General features: G+C 37.7%; 1 protein-coding gene across 1 annotated transcript in view; it reads left to right on the plus strand.

Moving 5' to 3' along the window:
• Window positions 1-19,006, plus strand: part of GOLPH3 (golgi phosphoprotein 3) — a 34,949-nt gene extending 15,943 nt beyond the window's left edge. Inside the window, exons 2-4 of the mRNA XM_082075871.1 lie at window positions 4,799-4,930; window positions 11,097-11,211; window positions 15,102-19,006. Of these exons, the coding sequence (XP_081931997.1) occupies window positions 4,799-4,930; window positions 11,097-11,211; window positions 15,102-15,526 (672 nt within the window). The 3' untranslated portion in view covers window positions 15,527-19,006. The remainder of the gene's footprint in view (window positions 1-4,798; window positions 4,931-11,096; window positions 11,212-15,101) is intronic.
• Window positions 19,007-20,525: the final 1,519 nt, after the last annotated feature.

Here is a 20,525-nt window from a genome sequence, read left to right on the forward strand (position 1 = left end):
TTAGGATTTTCACAGCTGGGCTGATGTTTGAGCTGCTCAATGACATTATTTCTTTTTCTGTGCAGGAATTCTCATAATTTCTAGCAATCCTTGTAAACGCTGTTTTGCAAGTCCTACAACCCTATTCCATTTTAAGTATAGCTTTGTGAACTTTGAGAGTCAGGGATCTTGGAGGCAAACTGGGAAAGGATATTGTTAGGGAATAATGTAAGTTAAAGTTTTAGGGGAAATTTGTAGGACATTCCTACTCAGGGTCTCTTCTCTGTCCCTTCCTTCCTTGCAGGGTATGCATATGAACTATGAACCCTTCCTTCTGTTGCACTCTGCATGACTGCATTTGTAGGAGACTGGGTCCTAGTATATATTTACACTTTTTAATGCAGATCTGAGCTGGGATACTCCTACAGTAAGTAGGAAGAAGCTGCAAGAGCTAGTGCTTTGCTCAGCAAAGATAGACCCAGCATATTGATACAGATTACTTGTTTGTCCATCTGCTAATATAATTTTACAGTTTTCTCCCTCCTTCAAAGCAGAGAGAAGAATAAGATGGCTACTCGTCACATATAGTGTAAATACATTGCTATCTTGTATGTACCACCTGTGTGAACAGGTCTAAGGAAATCCAAGAGGGTCACAGAAATTCAGATATTTATAAACTTGGAAGTGGTATCACAGTATGTTTGGGATTGGACCCTGCTGGAGCAGGAACGCTTAGGTGAGGTCGCACAGTAACATGTCCAGTCGGGTTTTGAATGTCTCCAGCGAAGGAGTTTATTACATGTTGCAGTAGGTTGAAGTGAGGAAGGAGAGTGCAGGAAAAGGAGGTGCAGCTAAAGAGCCAAGCTAAAAGCAGGGAGTGAAGATGAGGTAGGCTGAGTAACACCGAGGCACAGGGCCATTGTTAGGAGATGGACTATTTAATACAGTTTCAAGTGGTTAATGGCTGACTGAACAGGAAGACCTGTGTGAGCTGGAAATCAAGTAAGAGGCATGGGAAGAAGAGAAAGCAAATAAATGCTGCAGGAAGAGTAAATGCTGCAGGAGGTGGATGGAACAGGGATTTTAGATAACTTGTTATTTAAGCAGAAAGAGAATCTTGGTCTTATCTCTATGCTTTACCATACCTGAGAGGAAAGTCTGAGCTTTCAAAGTTAATATGTTAGGAAGATTCTGTTACAGACTATTCTCATTTCCCTTTATGCTTGTATAGCAAAACTAGTTTTTACCTTAAAATTTCTAGGTCAGCTCTGACCAAAAAATGCTTTTGTGCTGTGTTTATATAAATAAACATGATGGTTGTAAACATTCTTTTGATCTTTTAATAAACATAGAATTAAAATATTGTCTTGCAAGCTATTCATAGTTTAAAGTGCTATTCTAGTGTGAATGCTGTCAGCTAAAAATAATTCCCTGCCTTATAAGACTTTTTTTTTTTTTTTTCCCCTGTGCTGCTTAGCAACCTTAATGAAATAAGTATTTCATTGAGTTAGGTTGTTTATAAAGTTATAAAAGACTTGTAGGAAGATAGATTAAGTAAAAATACCTGGTGTTGTATTTGTGAGAAGGCTATTGTTGTTTAAGAGCATTAAACAGTGGAATGACTTGCATCTTTGATCTTCAAAGTGTTTTGAGACAGTTAGGTATTTGGAATGACAGCGGAGAACAGTGTTTGCATGTCAAACCAAATCCCCATATTGTTCGATAAGCTGCAACGAGCAATGTCCAGGCTATGTTCAGGAATGAGTGCACACAAAATGACCACTCCAGTGTACGCTGACTTCAACTGGGTGAGAGCCTCCCAGACCATGCGTGGTTTACAGGTCCACTGCTACCTGTCAGACTTCATTAGCAATCTCCTATGAATTTAACTGATTTTTGAAGGATTTTTTTAAAAAACTTCTGCCTTCCTGTAAAACAGTTGGAGTAGAAACACAGAAAAGAAGTTGGCCTTTGAATTTTCTAACCTGTGAGCTAGCTTCATTTACCACCTTTTAGCCCTTGTCTGTGGAAAAAGAAAAATTAATTATTTCTTGTGTAAATAGTACTTTATTCTATATTGCTCTTCTCCCTCTCTGTATATTATTATTATTCTCTCTGCCCCTTTCACTCTTCTTCACCCTCTGTCTGAAGCCTCTTTAATAGGCGGTAGTTCTACAACGCTGAGCATTGTTTCTCTTTTATGCACCTTTTTCTAGTTATGCCTTATGCCATTTAAAGTATGTGTCAAGAAGCTGTTTCCAGTATTGGAGATAAATGTCTGCTTCTGCTGATTTTCAGTTACACCAGGAAGTTTGAGTTAAAGGATTATTTAGTTAGGTTGTTGTGTGCTAAACTGACCTTCTGTGAAGGTTCCTTCCATTGTCTGAGGTCTTGGCAGTTAGGTGCCAGGAACAGCCAGTCCATCTGCCTGAACTATCTGGAAAGATCAGTTTAATGGATTGAAAAATATTCAGGATGACACTGACCGTTCTAAAATATCTCCTTCACTGTATTAGTAGTATATTAAGATACGATGTTCCAGTTCTAGTGGATCGCTTGCAAACTCTGAGTCTGGGAAAAAGCAAACAAAAATCCAACTACAACAAAACAGTGGTGACACAGTACATGTTTTCAATGCCATCTAACCTAGTGGAGCAAGTAGTTCCATTTATGAAGAATTAAATATTTTTGAATTGTCTTCAGAATCACTTAATTAAAAGCTGTTGGATGGTTGTACAGTCTCCATCCTTGGAGGTTTTCAAGACTTGACTATGTAGAACCCTGAGCAACTTGATTTGATTTCATAGCTGAACCCGCGTTCAGCAGGAGTTTGGACTAGAGGTCTCCTGTGGTTCCCTCCAACCTGAATTATCCTGTGATCTTGTATTTCTCTGCATCTCACAGCCTGTGGCTTATATGTTCAATAACTGCTGGAGCAGATGAGTTTACATCTGGTAATTGCTGCCAGGAGTGGTAAATTTAATGTCACTTCATTGAAAAATACTCACTTCAAAAATAAATTCAGTTTTAATTATTAAATAAATGGTAAAAAACTAACACTTTAATTGTTTGCATAATAATATAACACATTAATATAAAGAAGTGTATATGTATCGCGCCAAAGCTGTGATTTTATGCAATAGATTTTTAGTTTGTATACGTGTTGTCGGATTTCAAAAATTATTATATAAAGAGACTATTTGACTGGAAAGAGTAGAATGTAGGAAGTTTTTTCCTTTTAATCAAGCAAATACATGCACCTTATCTTGTATGGTTTTGGCAAAGAAATGTATGGTGCCAACAAAAATCTTTACAGAAAGGCTGACTCACAAGTGTAGCCGATACTCACAAATAAGATAACTTGCTGATTAGATAACTTCTCAAAGCCCTTTCAACCTTAAATTTATGACATTTTAAGATAAATATCTGACATATTTTAGTAATTACTTTCTAGAAATTCAGAACCTTTGTAGACTTTTTGGAAGAATTGTTCATCTGTGTAATGCAGCTCTTGAAAATAGATCTAAGTGCTAGAAGGAAAAAAATATTCTTGTGTTCCTGGAAATCTACATTTAATGGCATGCATTAGTTAAGGCCTGGTTTGTAACTTTAGTGGACTTCAAATGTATGCATCTTATATCTCCATACATTGGCAACTTTTATTTGTGAGTAGAATGAAATTGAATTTGCTCTTGATTTAAGCTAGTCTTTGTTATTGGTTAAGATGAATTTCATGAAAGGGAGTGTGCCGCTCTTATTGCAGAAGTGTTTCCAACACTTTTCTCTAAAGTGTCCCAAAGCGAATATTTTCAGAGATGCATCACTAGAGGGGTTTTGGGAGGTCTTTGTGGATTGTACCAAGTGTTTCTCTTGTCATTTCTCAAAAGCAAAACATTTCTTAGAAATATTTTGTTCTGTCTTAGGTACTCAACTATTTAAAAATATGCAAGAACTGTGTTGGCTACTCTCTAGGTAAAATAGAATTTTTTTTTTTTTTTTTCCGGTCATAATTGTTAAGCAATAGAGTATGAAAGTCAATACATGTATTTCTAGATATTAAGTAAATTTATTGGGTCAAATACTTTTTCTGCTGTTTAAGCAAACAGCTATCAGTGAAGAAATACAGGTGAAAAAGCATGGTAGATGTGGTATGGTTCATTGAATGAATATGTATGCAGTACATAAAAGATCAATATGCATCAAGCTAAAAATACATGTTTTCAGGGGATTTAAGTGACAAAATAGAACCTATTCCAAATATTTACTTGAAAACTTCTGTCCTTTGTTTTACTATGTTGAAGCTGAAAAGTCTGCTCTGTGGTTTGTGCTGATTGCCACCTTTGTGTTTCCACTGTACTCCATAGTTTACTTAGTATTGATTTTCAGGTGGTTATTATTTCATCAGTGCCATATTATTTATGGATGTAAAATCATGTTAATATTTCTCAGAAAACTTGGATAAGCCTGTGTGATGTTGGTAATGCCAAATGCTTCATGTATTAAAAAGATACATGTTTATTTTGACCATATATAAACTGCACTTTATATCTTAGAGTTCTCAGTATCTTGCTGGTTTATTTTGTGTCACTTTCATGAGATTTCACTGTTCTTCAAAGAGCAGAGACTAAGTGTCAAAACTAATAGGGGGATGAGTTGGTTGCTTTTTCCTGTTTCAGTATAGGAATGGTAGTTGACTAGTGATGCTACTTCAAAAGTGTATGAAGGCAGGTGAACTGCTTAGAGAAGGCAGTAAGCCTTTTTTCCTGTCTGCTTTCAGGTGTGGAGATGGTGGTATCTTACTGTCTTTCATTCTTCCCAGGGTTACACATCATTCTGGAATGATTGCATCTCCTCAGGATTGCGTGGCTGTATGTTAATTGAATTGGCATTGCGAGGGCGTCTTCAGCTAGAGGCTTGTGGAATGAGGCGCAAAAGTCTGTTAACAAGAAAGGTAAGTGGAGGGAAATAGTCACATTCACTTCTGTGTCACGCTTCAGGCAATATGGTAGCTATAAACTACAAAAGGTTGCAAGAAGACTTCTTTTTTTTTCTTTACATGGGGATGGGGAGTCTGAGTAGTGACCTAAGGTAAATGCATAGAGATAAAAGTGTTTAAATGGTGAGCTGAAGTACCTTGGAAGATGTTCTGTACATGTTCTGTGTTCCTGTTGGCTCTCTTGACGTGTACCTGCTGCTGTTTGGAACCTTGCAGAAACAGCTGGCCACCTTTGGCCAGGGTGCAGTGGCAGCAGTTCCTTCTGAGAGCCAGTAGCACCAGTTCTAATCTGCCGAAGGAGCTGGCTTTTGCAATGTTGGTGAGATGTGGGCTGGGGCTCAAAGGAATGGCTAACAGTGTGCCAGATGTATCCTGCAAGCTGTTTAATTCTGCTGTACACAGTGTGGCAGTTTGTGCTTGCAATGCATGGGAAGGAAATGATCTGTGTACCTTGGGCCCCTGAGAACACAAAACTATCCCACTTCAGCATGTGACTCTATGTTTAATTTGTTGTACTGACTGGCATTTAAGATGGGCAAGTTTTTAAGGTCCTGTGTTGAACTGGGCTGAAGATTTGAGGCCTAAATTATTAATTTTTATACTGGATTATTTCCTTAGTACAAAATGTGTGAAGTCATGCTGTTTGAAGAATTTTTACTTCATCAGCGCTAGAGGATACTTGTAAAATAAACTTAATGAAAACATAGTCAAATGTTGTCTATCCTCCACAAATAAATTCTCTTTTATGGCACATTTCTCTGTCAATATTATCTTTTGCTGAATTTTTCAGAGGAAAGCTGTCAGATTTCCCAACTTTCTGCCAGCTTCCTCCTTGTCTGAAGAATTGAACCTCTGTTCACACAAACAGCTCCTACTTAGCTTCATGTAAGCACTTTCAACATTGATTAGTCTGCACATTTATTTTTTTTTTGTCCTCCAAAGGTTTTGGCTCTATAGGCATTCAAGAATATTCCTTAGCAGTTATTTTAATTCTGTGCAAACCTTGTCAGCTCTATCTACCTGAAATTTTAACTATGTTTTTATTTAGGAAAATGGAAAAATAACCGATGCATATGTTCAGTAAAGAATACAAGCAAAATTATTGAATTCTCGTCATCCTTTGTGGGTTGGTTTTTTTTTTGGTTGGTTATGGTGTGGGGTTTTTTTGTGTATGTGTCTTTTTTTCATTTTTGGTGTTTTTTGTGTATGTGTTTTGTTTTGTTTGCTGTGGGGTTTTCTTATGTTATGTGGCTTTGGGAGTGGGCAAGTGTGCTTTGTTTCTTCTCACTCCCACCTTTGCTTAAGGAGATAGAAAAGCTATCCAATATTAAAGGTTTTGTTCTTTCTGCTCTTATAAGGCAATAGAGATTTTTCTTTTAATGCAGAGAGGATCATTCTATGGAAAACACTTTAAATTAAAATTCAAATGAAGATTCATTTCTGCCTAAGTAATTTCTTGCAAATAAACTCCTTAGCTGCTGATGTGTATGAGGTTTCTTCTCCCTCTGCACCATCTCTCTCAGTTTAGAAATCGGTCTCATTAATGGCTTGTGTTGTTTTGTACCTTATCTGAAACTTTTCTTTAACAGAAAGTTTCAGGCTTATTCTGTTGGCTAGAGGCAAGTGTTTCAACTCCACCAAGTGCCCTTCTTTGTCCCCCTTCTGCAGGCTTTTCTCCCTTTGCCCTCAGCTTTCACTTTGAATTAAATACTATGCCTAGAGAGTGGAATGAGCTGTGTAGTTGCATCAAAGGTTGTGATTTAGTGGCAATACCATTGTCTATGGCTTCTGCCTCTCAGGCTGGCCCTTCTTCCTCCTCACCTCAGTTCCATCCTCAGATTTTGTGGGAAGGTAGAACCTCCTTAAAACTCGAAACTTTGATTTGTGAATCAAGACCCTGTATCTTCAAGCCATGGTCCGGAGTGAGTTTTGGCCCATGTTTCAGCTGAGAAGGGCAGTCCTGTCTTTGCGAAGAGGCTTATTGGAGTCTCTCTTGGGTTGTTACTTGAATTAGTGCGTGCTTGTTGGATAAAGCCTCTGGCTGAAAACTAATTCACTTCTTTGATAGTTTAGTTTTTATTTGAATTACTTCCTTGATCTTGTCTTCAGGCGGGGCACAAAGTGAGACTGCTGGCACAACCAATAAGGTGAGAACAAGAAGAGGGCAGAACTAGTTCTTTAGGCAGTAGTACAGATTTATAACTGGCTAACTGTGGCCTTAGTCATACAGCTGACTTAAAAGATTGCTAGCTACAATGATTTCTACTTCAAGCCTTAATTCAGGTAGAGCTTTGCTGTGTTGTGGTTTTGGGTTTTTTTGTGGTTTTGTGGAACTTAAGAATGGATCAGGATGCATTAAATCCATGCTTGAATGCCATGAGAGACAAATGAGACTGAGAAATGGGCAGACAAGGACTTGATGGACATTAGTGAAACTTTGAAAGTCAATATGACATTATATATGTTGCAACATCCTCGTAAATTTGTTTTAAGAGTATGTAATTATTGCATCATTTTTGAGCTCTATCTACTGGTATCAATTTTAGAAACAAGGAAGTGAATATTGAAGTTTATATATTAATAAAGGAATTTCTAAGACTAGTGGTTGTCGATCGTATAAAATGATACTCTGTGCTGCCTTACAGCCTCAGAAAGCGAACAAAATCACTAGATTTCTTACAAACAAAAGAAATCCCAACATATCCTTGGTGGATTTACCTCAATATTTTATAGCTGACAATTCTGAGTGATTCATGCATGAGTGAATTTTTGTATTAAAAGTAAATTAAGTTTTTTACTTAAAAATCAATGCAAGAAGTGCTTAATTTTTAGCATTGCCTAATTGCAAAACTACCTTGTGGAAAATGCAAATTAAATATTCTGTATAATTGAAATTTCCTCAGTAGTTGGATGCAAGGCAGATCTAGTACCTGATAATTCACTGAAAAATTTGAATAAAGAAAGATTTTTTTTTTTTTTCAGTAAGGCTAAGGACCATAATCTCTGAAGAACGAGGATCTTAGCTTCTTTCTCTACCTTAGCTCTTTTGTTAAAGAGAGAAAAAAAATTCCCCCTTGAGGATGCTTAATCTTCTGTGATGATTCAATTCACAAGATCGCCAGCCCACTCAATTTCCCACTCTTCTCATGCTGTTCTGACTCTGAAGAGAGTTAGCCAAGAAGCATTTATCAATAAATCCTTCAAGAAGGAGCAGATCCATGAAGACAAGAGAGAGGGGGCTGGGCTTCCGCTGTTGCTTCTCTCCACATGCTGGAGAGGGCAGCATAAATACCGTAGGAGTGTGAACCAGAATACTTTCGTTTAAGGGCAAGGGTAGTCAGAAGAATCCGTGCAGTAAATATTCAGTGTGGCAGAGAAATGAGAAGAAACAGTGCTGTATGCCTGGCTGCAGAGAACGGTAAACTTTGAAACAAAATCATGGTGCCTTGTGGTTTCACAAGAGCTTATGAAGTCTTGGCTGAGTTGAATGGGGCATGCACCTTACAGCTCTTTCCTTAAGCACCTGTGTGTTTAGGTTTGTAATCTCACAGTGCATTATATTTACACTGACTTAAACTTCTTTGCAGTGTAGAAAAAAGCATCTTAACCCCAAATAAGCAAGGAAAGCTGTTTCTAAACTCCGAAACAAAAATAAAAACCAACGAACACCACCAAAAAAACAAACCCCCAAAAAAACCATCCTAGACTTAAAAGCACTTCATTTATCTCTTCAGTGAGGTTTGTTTTGAGTGTGTGTGTATTATTATTATTATTGTAATAAAACAGGTCAAAAAGAACTTCACATCTCATCTGTTAAAGTGAGATGGTGAGTAGTAGGTTACCAACTACAGCAGGCTGGAGAGATCCATTGTAACTCGTTACTTTGAAACTGATCATATGGGATGCTTGAAAGAAATTTAAATACTGTTGGAATGTCAGTTTTAAAAAGAAGTAAAGATAAATAAGTTGGGTGTTTTTAAGTTAACTATTAAAGGAAGGTCTGAAAGGTACCAATTATAGCCACAATACTGCAGCTTAAAAACCCATCTTGAAAGATGTTTCTGTTTAATTAGAGAACAGAAACTTCCGAAACTTGAAAATGGAACTGGAAAGTTTGTAATATCACTATATTTTCAGTAAGGGTTTTTGAGTGGCACTGTGGTGCAAGCTTGAAAATCAGAAGGAAAAATACACATTGTTTTGTGGTTTTAGTTTCAAATAGGGGTTGTCTGGATTGAAATGTAGTTGTGTTCTTAAAACCCAATATCCAAGATTTATGGTTGGAGTAATATCCAGCTCCCAAAAATGGAGACCTGGACAGTATCTCAAGTGACCATTTAATCTAGATGCAGTAAAAGATAATGAGATTTCTCTGGACCCTCTCTGGTAGATGTTTAGTTTCAGAATTCTCCATTGACTGCAATTCAGCAGCTCTCTGCATGTTTAATTTGCCTGTTGAAGTTTTTGACAATACATCCTGCATTTTTCTTATTTCCAGAATAAGCTGGTATATTCTATTTTTCACAAAGTGGGGAGCCTAACCTACTGTTTGATAGTTTCTTTGGAAAGTATCTTACGTGCTTTCTTTTTAGATCTAAACAAACTTAGTTCTTTTTAGCCAGACATTGTGGACTGCTTCATTCTTGCCTATTTTATTAAAAGTCTTAGTTTCTGTGCTTTGTATATATGATCTAAATTAGAAATAATATTTCAGCTATGATCTCATCACAAAGATCTCTCCAGCAGTTCTCCTTTCCATTTCATTGGCTTTGTGTGCACCTCCAATTTGGGATCATCTTGCCAGTACTGAAGCTGTCTTAACATTGCATAGTGTCATCTCTAGACACTATGAAAATGTACTGGACTCCTCTATTGTTTATAGTAAGGATTATTAGAGCTGAGGAACAGAACTAAACTTGAAATGTATTCCATTAGGACACTTAAAGCTTTTCCAGGACACCTTTCTGGTGACCATGAAGCTTTACAAAAAATAAGAGCTCTCACTAGCTTCTTGTCTTGTATATGTGCATTTGTGTTGATACGAGTTTTTCTGTCAGTTACCTATTATCTTTTTACCTGATGCCTATAGATACTAACTTGTAAAACTATTTAAGTTGCCAGATCTGTTATTTTCATAGCTAGCTTTGAAATTATAGTAATTCTTCTTTTCTTAAAGAAAGAGAGATTTTTATTGTTATCCGTTTTTTATTCAAACATATTGACTTAGGCTAGTTTAATCTGTATGTTTTTGTTTAGTGCATATGTTTTTCTAACCAGAAAAAATGGCATTTGAATTGGTTTATATAACTATGTGTAAACAAGCAGTTATTCAAATACTTAAATTTTATTATGTCACTGTGAGTGATTTTTTTGTAGTTGTTTTTCTCCTGTGCTCCCTCGAGAGAAGAATTGAAATAATTGTCTAAGTTACTAAAGAACAAACTTAAATGATACGACATTTACTATTGCATATTAAGGGGTTTATTAGTACATACATATTTTCCCTGGTATGTGTGTTTTAACTGTTGGTGAACAGAACATAGTGCTGCTGGTTAACATGTTTTTCAGAGCTGTAAAACTCACAGATGTTGTCTGGAACCTGTTCTTGTCCATCAGTACATGGAAGAAGAAAACCAGTTTTCCTGCTTTTTCAGTTTGTAACTTATTTATCAGTTTCACATGGCCTAACAGTTTAACTGCAGTATTTTGAATAAATTGACGTGAAGCAGTAAATAGACTGCCATCAGAGCGTATTTTAACACTGTAGTATACTTCGATTTGTGGGGAAAGCGTAGGACCTGGCTGGGTTAGTGGATTGTCTTCTTTAACAAAATAGCTATTAAACATGTTATTAATACTGTTGTTTTAGTCAGTTAAGGTTAATTTAAGTTATAGACAACTTATGACTTAACATAGCTTTATAATTATAATCTGAGATACTTTGGTTTCTTTGTTTTTAACTAGGTATGTTTTTTTAAACTGGCATATTCGTAGAGATTATTTCTTTTTTTTTTAATATCATTGGTTTTGATAATAGGCAGATTTTTCCATTTTTTTGTTGGCAGATGTTTATGGCCTATGCATTAAATCAGAATACTGACTGCATTTTATTCTGTCCTAGGTGATTTGCAAGTCAGATGCTCCCACAGGGGATGTTCTGCTTGATGAAGCTCTGAAACACATAAAAGACACCCAGCCTCCTGAAACAGTACAAAATTGGATTGAACTGCTTAGTGGTAAGCCTTGGACATAATGTATTTGCTCCCCGCCCCATAAAGCTAATTATGTTACATGGCATCACTAGATCTTACGCTGTAAGGTTTTCTGGGAGAAAGTATGCAAATAAGTTAATTAGTCTGTTGTCCAGAATAGTCTCTTGTTAATTGTAGCCTTTACTCAAATATAATTAGCTGTTGCTTTTGACTTGGTATAGAAAAGATCTAGATGTGTCAGAGGACATCACAACTCTGTGGGAGAAATGGCTTCCACTAACTCTAAAGTAAATTCGGACTGCACCCTGGAAATATAATCACCTTTCTCTGTAAAGGGAAGTGAGAGTTAGTGGAAGTTTGGAGTAGAGGTGTATGGATTCAGTATTTGGATCTTTTGATAAAGAAAGCAGATAAGAAGCTCGCTGCTCAGATGTAAAAATCGAGGATGATTTGGCCATTAATTACAATGAAATAATAAACACTTGAGAGTTCTATTTTTCCATTAACTGGGGAAATGTAACATATATGTTCAAATATTAGATACTCCTTGTCGTTCAAAACAAAGTTTTCAATATGAGTACTTTGCACACAGCTCTTCCTGTGAAAAGAGTAAGTTGTTGCCAAAAAATGAAATGTCAAGCAGATTTCATCTTTACAATTGCAGATAACATTTTTCATATGGTCTCACGTTGCACCAGATGACGTTTAGATTGGACATGAGGAAAAAAACTCTTCACAGAAAGGGTTGTCAGGCATTGGAACGGGCTGCCCAGGGAAGTGGTGGAGTCACTGTCCCTGGGGGTGTTTAAAAGGCGTTTAGACGAGGTTCTTAGGAACATGATTTAGTGCTAGGGTTAGGTTATGGTTGGACTCAATGATCTTGAGGGTCTCTTCCAACTGAAATAATTCTAAGATTCTATATGTCTTGCCAACAGTTGAATCCCCAGGATGCATAAGTTAACCTGAAATGAACTATGACCATCTTTTAACATGTAATACTTCTGCTGGTTTGGGTATTTTTTGTTTTGTTTTGTTTTTTTCTGTAGCCAAAACTCATCACCAGGGTTTGTCTGTTTTTAGAAGACATAAAGTGCAGCTTCTGTGGAGTGTATCAGATCTGTACTTGAGTTGTGCAAGCAGTGCAGGAAGAAAACTCGCTGTTTTGTCAACAACATGACTCTGTGAGGTAGAGGGTAATGAGACTTGAAGTTGTCCATCTAATTCTCTTTGTTATTGTAACAACCTGTAAAGTAAGAGTTTCAAAAGTGAGCAAAATCTCTCCAGCTTTATCTGCCTTCTTGTTTTCTTCATGGTCTTTTCATTTATCCGTACCAACTTAAACTGCCTACCTTGCACATCAGTTTGCACTCCTGTCCTTGCTATCTGTGAGCTCTTGCTCCTTGACTGTGGGGAGGAAGGAGAACAGCAGGGGACATAGCTGCTGCCTGGCCTTGCAGTTCAGCTCTTGCTCAGCTCTCTTTCACTTTTACAGCCTGCAAAAACAATTCATTTTTCTTGTCCCAAATACATGATTTGTGCTGACATTTCACCTTCTCTCCCAGTGCGGAGCACATCAAGTTAGTACTGATTCAAAAAAGGTCACCTAATGAATGAACAATGTTGTAGGTTTTTTTTCAGCTAAGCCAAGGTTTTCTTGACCCTGCTGAGCTTTGGTTCTGGGTAGATAGTTATTGTCAGAGCTGTGGCTAAGACTTGGATCAATCATTTTTATTTACACATGGTTATAATTTACTAGTTCTTGGATGACGTTAGCATTCTTTTCATGTCCCATGGTTTAGTTGACTGCCCTTTGGAAAAAAAAAAAATAGTATTTTTTTGTTTTGCTTTCGTTTTTTATAAACTCTTTTAGAATTTTGCTTTAGGGTCTGATCCTGGAAAAATAGCTTCTCTCTGTAGTTACCAGCAATGTGGTGAAGAATGCTGCTTGAAGTTACAGTATGTATGAGTTCAAAGCTATCATGGAAATATTTATGGATGTGTAAGGTGATGTGTGCCAGGCTGATGTTTAGTAAGATAGCCTCTAAGGGAAGCAAGTGTAGGGAATGCAGAAGATCCAATCAAAATGCCAGGTCTTCCTGTAGATGTAACAAATACTGTGATACTGTGATATCTGTCCATGTTTGGACAAGCGAGTGTGTGTAATTGAGGAGTTTGGTCACAAGGTGTCATCACAGTACTGATTTTTGTTACTGTATAGCCACATCCGCTTAACAAATGTAGCAACATTTGGAAACAGCCTTTGCCCCGTGAAATGCTGTAAGGAGAGTGCTTCTGTGTGTGTGATACTTTAATTCACGGTGAAGCTGGGGAATCACATTCAGTGAGGTGTGGGACCTACAGGGACTTGTGTAATTCAGGCCTGGGTGGGATCTCTGCCTTTCACTGTGCAGTTGGTGCCGCTTAATTTGTTGATTTAACTTGGCTGTTACTTGCATACAGTATACATCACCTTCTGTCACGGTGTGAGGAACTTAAAGTCATCTGTGGTTTTTATGATTATTACTCTGTGTTAACCAACGAATTTTTAGAAAGCTTTCTGATACAGAAATTCTCATATCATTTATAGAAAACCCTCAGCTGAATAGGAAATACTTAGTGCTATTGCTTCCCTCACCTCTTCAAATATATAGACTCTTTTATATCAGGAGGATATCTTCATACTTATGGTAAATACTTAGGTAGGGTGGAGCTAAAATTTCTAGCTTGTTAAGTAGACTCTTAAGCAAAGGTGGAGTTCTTGGTGCTTAACAATTTTAATGTTATCAGTAGATGTTTTGCTGATCTTGTATTTTAAATTCCATCCTCTGTGCACACAGAATCACATGCTCTGTTAAGGCAGGAGAATCTGGCCTTTCAAAAAGCATTAGAAATAACTTCTGTGGAAATATTAAAGCCTGTGACCAACATGTGCGTCTGTGTACACACACCCCCACACACACTCAGTGCATGGCCACTGTTTCACCTGGGGGGGACAGGAAGGCAGAGAAGAATGAAAACCTGAAGAAACAGAGAAATGCACAGGGTGAGTGTGCCTTAGGTTGTCTCTGTGGCAGAAAGAAAGGCATTGACACTTCTTCCAGTCTCTTAAATGGCAAAAGGCTGGCAGCAGAAAGCCGGCAAAGGCACAAAATTGGAGGAGATACTTTTAAAAATTTTTATTAAAAATAAACTCTTTCTTCATGACTGGCTTTGTTGATTTTGTTTGGGTTTGGAGGTGGCTTGTTTTCTTCAGTATAAGTCTACTTGTCATATCCTTAATCAAGACATGGCTTAGCTAGCATTTTGTCCAAACTTTAAATGTACACAGAAGCTCTTCCAAGGAGGTTCATATAGTTTCTGTCTCTATGCCTATATCTGGGTAGGTCAGAGATCAGAGAAATGCTGACATTAGAATCATAGAATCATTTGGGTTGGAAGAGACCCTCAAGATGATTGAGTCCAACTGTAACATAACTCTGGCACTAAGCCATGTCCCTAAGAACCTCATCTACATGTCTTTTAAACACCTCCAGGGATGGTGATTCCACTGCTTCCCTGGGCAGCCTGTTCCAGTGTCTGACAATTCTTTCTGCGAAGAAATTGTTCCCAATATCCAATCTGAACCTCCCCTGGCACAACTCAAGGCCATTTCGTCTCATCCAACCACCTGCCACTTAGGAGAAGAAACCAACACCATCCATGCCACAGACTCCTTTCAGATAGTTGCAGAGAGTGACAGGGTTTCCTCTCAGCCGCCTCCTCTCCAGGCCAAACAGCCCCTCAATATCTTGTTGTATTGGTCAGCTATATGAATTTGACAGCTCATTTTGCATCACAGGGTGGAATGAAGAACATGGCAAGAGTACAGCTTAAACTTTGCCTGACTGTTGGGTTTTTTTGCTTGCTTTTTTTAGGTGAAACATGGAACCCATTGAAGTTGCACTACCAACTACGAAATGTCCGTGAACGGTTAGCTAAAAATCTAGTGGAAAAAGGTGTACTGACAACAGAGAAACAGAACTTCCTTCTTTTTGACATGACTACGCACCCTCTCACCAACAACAATATCAAGCAGCGCCTCATCAAGAAGGTTCAAGAAGCAGTTCTTGACAAGTGGGTGAATGACCCTCACCGTATGGACAAGCGCTTGCTGGCACTGGTTTATTTAGCCCATGCTTCAGATGTTCTGGAGAACGCTTTTGCGCCTCTTTTGGATGAGCAGTATGATTTAGCCACAAAGAGAGTGCGGCAGCTTCTGGATTTAGACCCTGAGGTTGAATGTATGAAAGCCAACACGAATGAGGTTCTGTGGGCTGTTGTAGCAGCTTTCACAAAATAACTGCATTCAGACTGAAGTGTTCTCCTTTCATGTAAACCAGTTGTTTCTCTTCTATTGACTATTCATGTTTTTCTGTAATTTGTACCTTCTTACATGATGAATTGGCGCTTGTTTGATGGGAATTATAAGTGGCGTATTCCCTCCTTCTCTGTGTACTGTATACAGCATTCTCCTGGTACAAGAGACCTTCCTGTTTAAAAACAACAGAAAAAAGTTTTACTGCCATATTGGCATTCCATTTCCTATTCAGTTTGAGTTATCTGAAATACTTTGTTTAATCTATTTTTCATCTCACTGTTATTGAAGTGGTTTAACATGGAAAGAACCTCAAGGAGAAAATGTGCATGCAGTTGGGACCACTAGTCTCAGCCAACACAGATGTGCACATGCATCAATACTTCTGCAGTACAATTCATAACAGATTTAAAAGGGCCTTTTAAAATCACCAAAGCTACATGTTGGAAGTGTCTGTCAGGACATTTTATACACAGATGTTGTTTCAATTATATCTAACAGAATTACTTAAAAAGCAAAAATGCCATTAAGCAGCTTTGTCAATAGTTCCCGTAAAATGCCCCGTAAATTTTACTTTCCATGCAAGTTTCTTGTGTACTTATATTTTCATTAGAACAATAGCTGAGTCATAAGGCTAGTATAGAAAGGTCCAATTGTTTCATAAACCAGTTTTGGGATGGAATACATTCCATTATACTGTATATATAGTTCAAATTGTATATTAACAATACATCCCCATCTTAGTATTTTGCAAGATCTACTTAGTTGTACACCTGGTGCCCCTTATTTGCTGTCAGCCATTGCCATTCGATGGAAAGAAAGGCGTCCTGTAACAAGCATGTATGTGAAAGCTGTTTTGTTCCCAGCGTCCACAGAGTTTGCCATCCAGGTATTCTCTGTCTATGCATTGCCTTTGGTAATTAGTGTACGGAAAGAGACTACTTTCTATCATTGTTTATAGTGTTTCCGCACCCCCCTCTTTATGGAAGAGGCTCGTGACCAGTACATTTTAGGTGCAGTTTTTAATTTTGTACACAAATTAATGGTTGTCTCTTAAAGCTTATGATCTGTTTTACACCTTAAAAACCAAAAGTCAGTCCTAGCAGGTGTTGCATGTAAATGGTTAGCAAGTAATGACTGCAGTTCAGACGACTAAAATTTTTGTAACGGGACGCTCTGCTATATTTCAATTTTTTACATACAATTATGCTGATTAGCACACTATTGTAAAAAAATATATGAAGAACTTGAGCTTTTTAAGATTTATTGCCTCTTTGCCATTGCTTATCTCCCATTGGTTTCACAGTATAAATATTCTGCATTGAAAAAATTAAGCATTGATTTGTATTTTTTCTTTCCTCATAACGATGCAGACTTATAGTGGGGCTAACCGGTGTTTAGAAACTTCTTTGGTTAATATTCAGAGCAAGAATACTAGATGGTGTATAACTGTAGAGCTGAAATTTAAGGGAACCCTTAATCTGTATACTAGCTTTTTACCTACAGTAAATAAACTATGATCTTGAAAGTGCCTGAAACAGAGCAAGCATGTCATTTTTATTTTTTTGTTGCTAATTAGGAAAGGTTTTATTGCTTAACTGAAAGCTTTAGTTAATATTCTTCTTATTAGAAAGGGAGAGTTTATATTAAGTAGATCAAACTGACCTAATCAGTGGTGTGGCTCAGACCTGCAGGATTCATGACTGAGACAGTTTGTCAGAGTGCAGCTGTGCCTGCCCTGGGGAGACCTCTTGTCTTGAGCACAACTCCACAGCCTCATCTGTGACTGGACTTATAATTTTGCTCTTCATTTTCTATCATTTAGATGCTTAAGTAGCTGACTTTAAAATGCAACCTAAATTCATCATACCTATATAACCTTTTTTAAATAAAGGTTTTTAAAATGGTCCTTAACATTTATTGGCACACTGTTCTTTCAGTTCTTAAATGCTGTTTCTTTAGAAAAATTGAATTAAAAGTATATTGTAAGATATTTCAAACTGGTTTACAAATAAAAAGACAGTGTTCTGTCAGTTGTAAGATGTTTAAAACTTTGAGGAGCTTGGGCATGAACTTTGGACGTTTTCTTTTAAACATTTCAAAATGTGATTGCTGTAAGTGGAGGAAAAATGAAAGTTGCCATCTTGCTCTTATATTTCACAGCTTATAAAATACTTACTGTACTTGATACCATATGCTAACTCTGCTTTCATTGTCTTGTGCTGCTGTGATCTGTTTTCTCATTTTCTGTTGCTCTTTGAGAGGAAGGAAAAGTAATTAGGTGGAAAGGTCAGAAAAACAGTGATGTATTCAGGAGCAAGTTAAGTGCATAGAACTTTTAAAATGACTTTGAAAATCTAAGCTACTTGAAACATGCTTCAGGCCGAAAGCATCTTTCATAGTCCCTTTCCTGTCCTCTCATCTCCATTCTGTATATTCTGTGTTCCTGCTCTTTTCATGTTAGGTTGCAGAGGATATTGGAGTTTTGTCACCCTTGCAGCCAACATGGTTTCAAAGAAATCACCCTTTAATCCCCTCTGGAAAGAGGCTGGGTTGGTTTTTTTTTGTTTTGTTTTCTTTTATTTTCTTTTTTAAATTTTATTTTTTCCACAGAGAAAATAACTGCCTACAGTATTTATCAGATTTATTTTGCTTAGAGATAGAACCTTTTTCTGTGATGGGGATAGTTTCTACTGGGTGTATCAAAGCACTTTGATGTAAGTAATGAAGGTTTTGTGATGAGTGACTGTCTTTTGCTGAACCACCTAGTAGAAGCCTGGATGTGCAGGGGAAATAGATGAGCTTTTGGAGTCTTGAGTTCTATATTGTGCTTTAAAAAGCCCAAAGCCTCACAAGAGCTACCAGACCTTACATCTAACAAGGAAGGTAAGTTTAATAGCATTTAGCAAACACCCCCCACTTCGTTGCTGTTTCAGGTTCTGATATAATGGTTAAGCATGGGAGACAGCTTTGTTCTGAGATTCAGGTACCCTTCTTCCCGTTAGCTGCTCCTGTAGCTCATGGACACCTGGAGACCTGGGTCTAAGACACTTTTGGCTGCTCCAAGTCCTCAGCTTTCAATGTCTGCTTAAAGTGAAGACTGCTGTCCATAGCCTGAACTTGAATGTATGCCACAAGAAAGAACATACACTATTCAGGGATCCATTCTTTTAAAACAAACTCTCAAGTTAATGTCAAAACCTTGAGATTTACATCCTTTCCTGTGTTTCTAGAGGTAATGCTACAGTGCTATATGGGATGCTAGTGAAACCTGTGTGCCATACAAGATGCTTTTGAGGTGAAAGCTGCATCTATAATTCTATGAAATTGGCTATAAAAGGCTGGTGACTGAGTGCTCATGTGTTCATGCCCATTTCTCCTGCAAAGTGAAGATACGTATTAACTAATGTGTTCTCTGTGAACTGGACTGAATCTGTACTGAAACAAAATAAAGCACCCTTTCAACTATCAGCTGCAAATCGTTACTGTGTATCACATGCATGCAATAACTGAATGATTTTTTTAATTATTTTTTTTTAATTTGCTAAGTAATTCCACTTTTTCCTGAGACTCTGATCTTCACCTATTTGGGAAATAGAAGATTTCCATCAAAGCCTCAGTTCTGCCTTAGCTAGGCTTCAGGCACTTCAGGTAGTCAAAGCCTCTTATATACTGGTTTCTACTCTTGTCCCTCTATCTTTCTATATCAAAGGGGGTTTCCACCTTCAGAGAAGTACAAAATTCTTAGAAAATTAACTAACTTATTATATGGTAATGATGTATACAACACTTTAATTACTCAGGAAATGAGATGTTGTCAACTGCTTTGGAAGCACAGGATATAAAGTGTGACTTCAGGTGTGTGTAGGAGGTGGCCTTCTTGGGCAGGAGAGGAGGTTCTTTGGATGGGGAAGGAGCAAGGTCAGACCTGCTGCCCATGTTAATCTCTGAAAAATATCTGGACTTTCCTCCTGTTGGGTCTTGTTTTCTCCTGCCTACAAAGCGGCAGCAGGAAGCCTGTGAAAAGCTGACAGTAGGAAATGCCTTCTGACTCGGGAGGGAAGAGCTTCTGTAGGAAAGGAGAAGAAAAGCTGCTTCCTAAGGCAGCAGAAATTAATAGGGGAAGAAATGCTGATGAGCAGTAGCTTTTTGGGTCTTCATCCCTGCTACCTTTCTGTATTTAAAAACAATTTGCTGTTCTGGCTTTTTTCTCTCTTGACTTTGGGCCCTGGTTTTCTCTGTTTCTTCCTTTTTCCCTGTTGCTTGGTGACTTACTGTCATGCTCATGAAGTTGTCCTGATTTCCAGCCTTAGGTGTTTCCAGTCTTGCCTTTTTATTACTAACATTTTTTTGTCTTTCAGTTTTACAGTCAACTTGAGCTTGGCTCTCCCTTACACTGTCCTCGGAGTCACTTTCGCCTCTGCTTCAATTCCCTGCCGATGCCTTCTTCAGCAAATGCTTTTGTCAATGCTACTTGCTTCAGTGGCTGAACTGAAGCAGCTGGGCACCTGCTACAGTTTATAACAAGTGTTTTGTTAAGGTGAACAAAACCTGATGTTAATTTACCTTGAAACTGCTCTTTGCCTCCTTCTAAAGCCAGCTGTTGTCCGTGTAGCAGGGAGGACTTTGCAGCCAAGGGTGGTGATTTCACTGGTTCTCTAATGTGAGTAGATCTTGTTCCTGAGCCAGTGCTCTAAGAACTTCCTATCTCTTCCTCAAGCTTTTCCTACCTACAGTGAGAGCATTATATTCAAGAGTGGTTTTTCCCTTTAGGGCTCTCTGTTTGTTTTTTTTTTTTAAAAAAAAAGAGAAAAAAAGTTTGTTTTGCAGCTCAAAAAAGCATCTTCTTTATTTGGCCATTTTAAAAATGGAATTTGTAGATGCTTAAATTATTTGGAGGGTTCTCTACTTCTATTTAATTTGATTTAAGGGGCTAAGTGGGAGAAGAAAGAGGCACAGATGTGATCACATAAGCTGGTTTCCT

The sequence above is a fragment of the Streptopelia decaocto genome, assembly GCF_964273445.1.
Source record: "Streptopelia decaocto genome assembly, chromosome: Z".
Taxonomy (NCBI): domain Eukaryota; kingdom Metazoa; phylum Chordata; class Aves; order Columbiformes; family Columbidae; genus Streptopelia; species Streptopelia decaocto.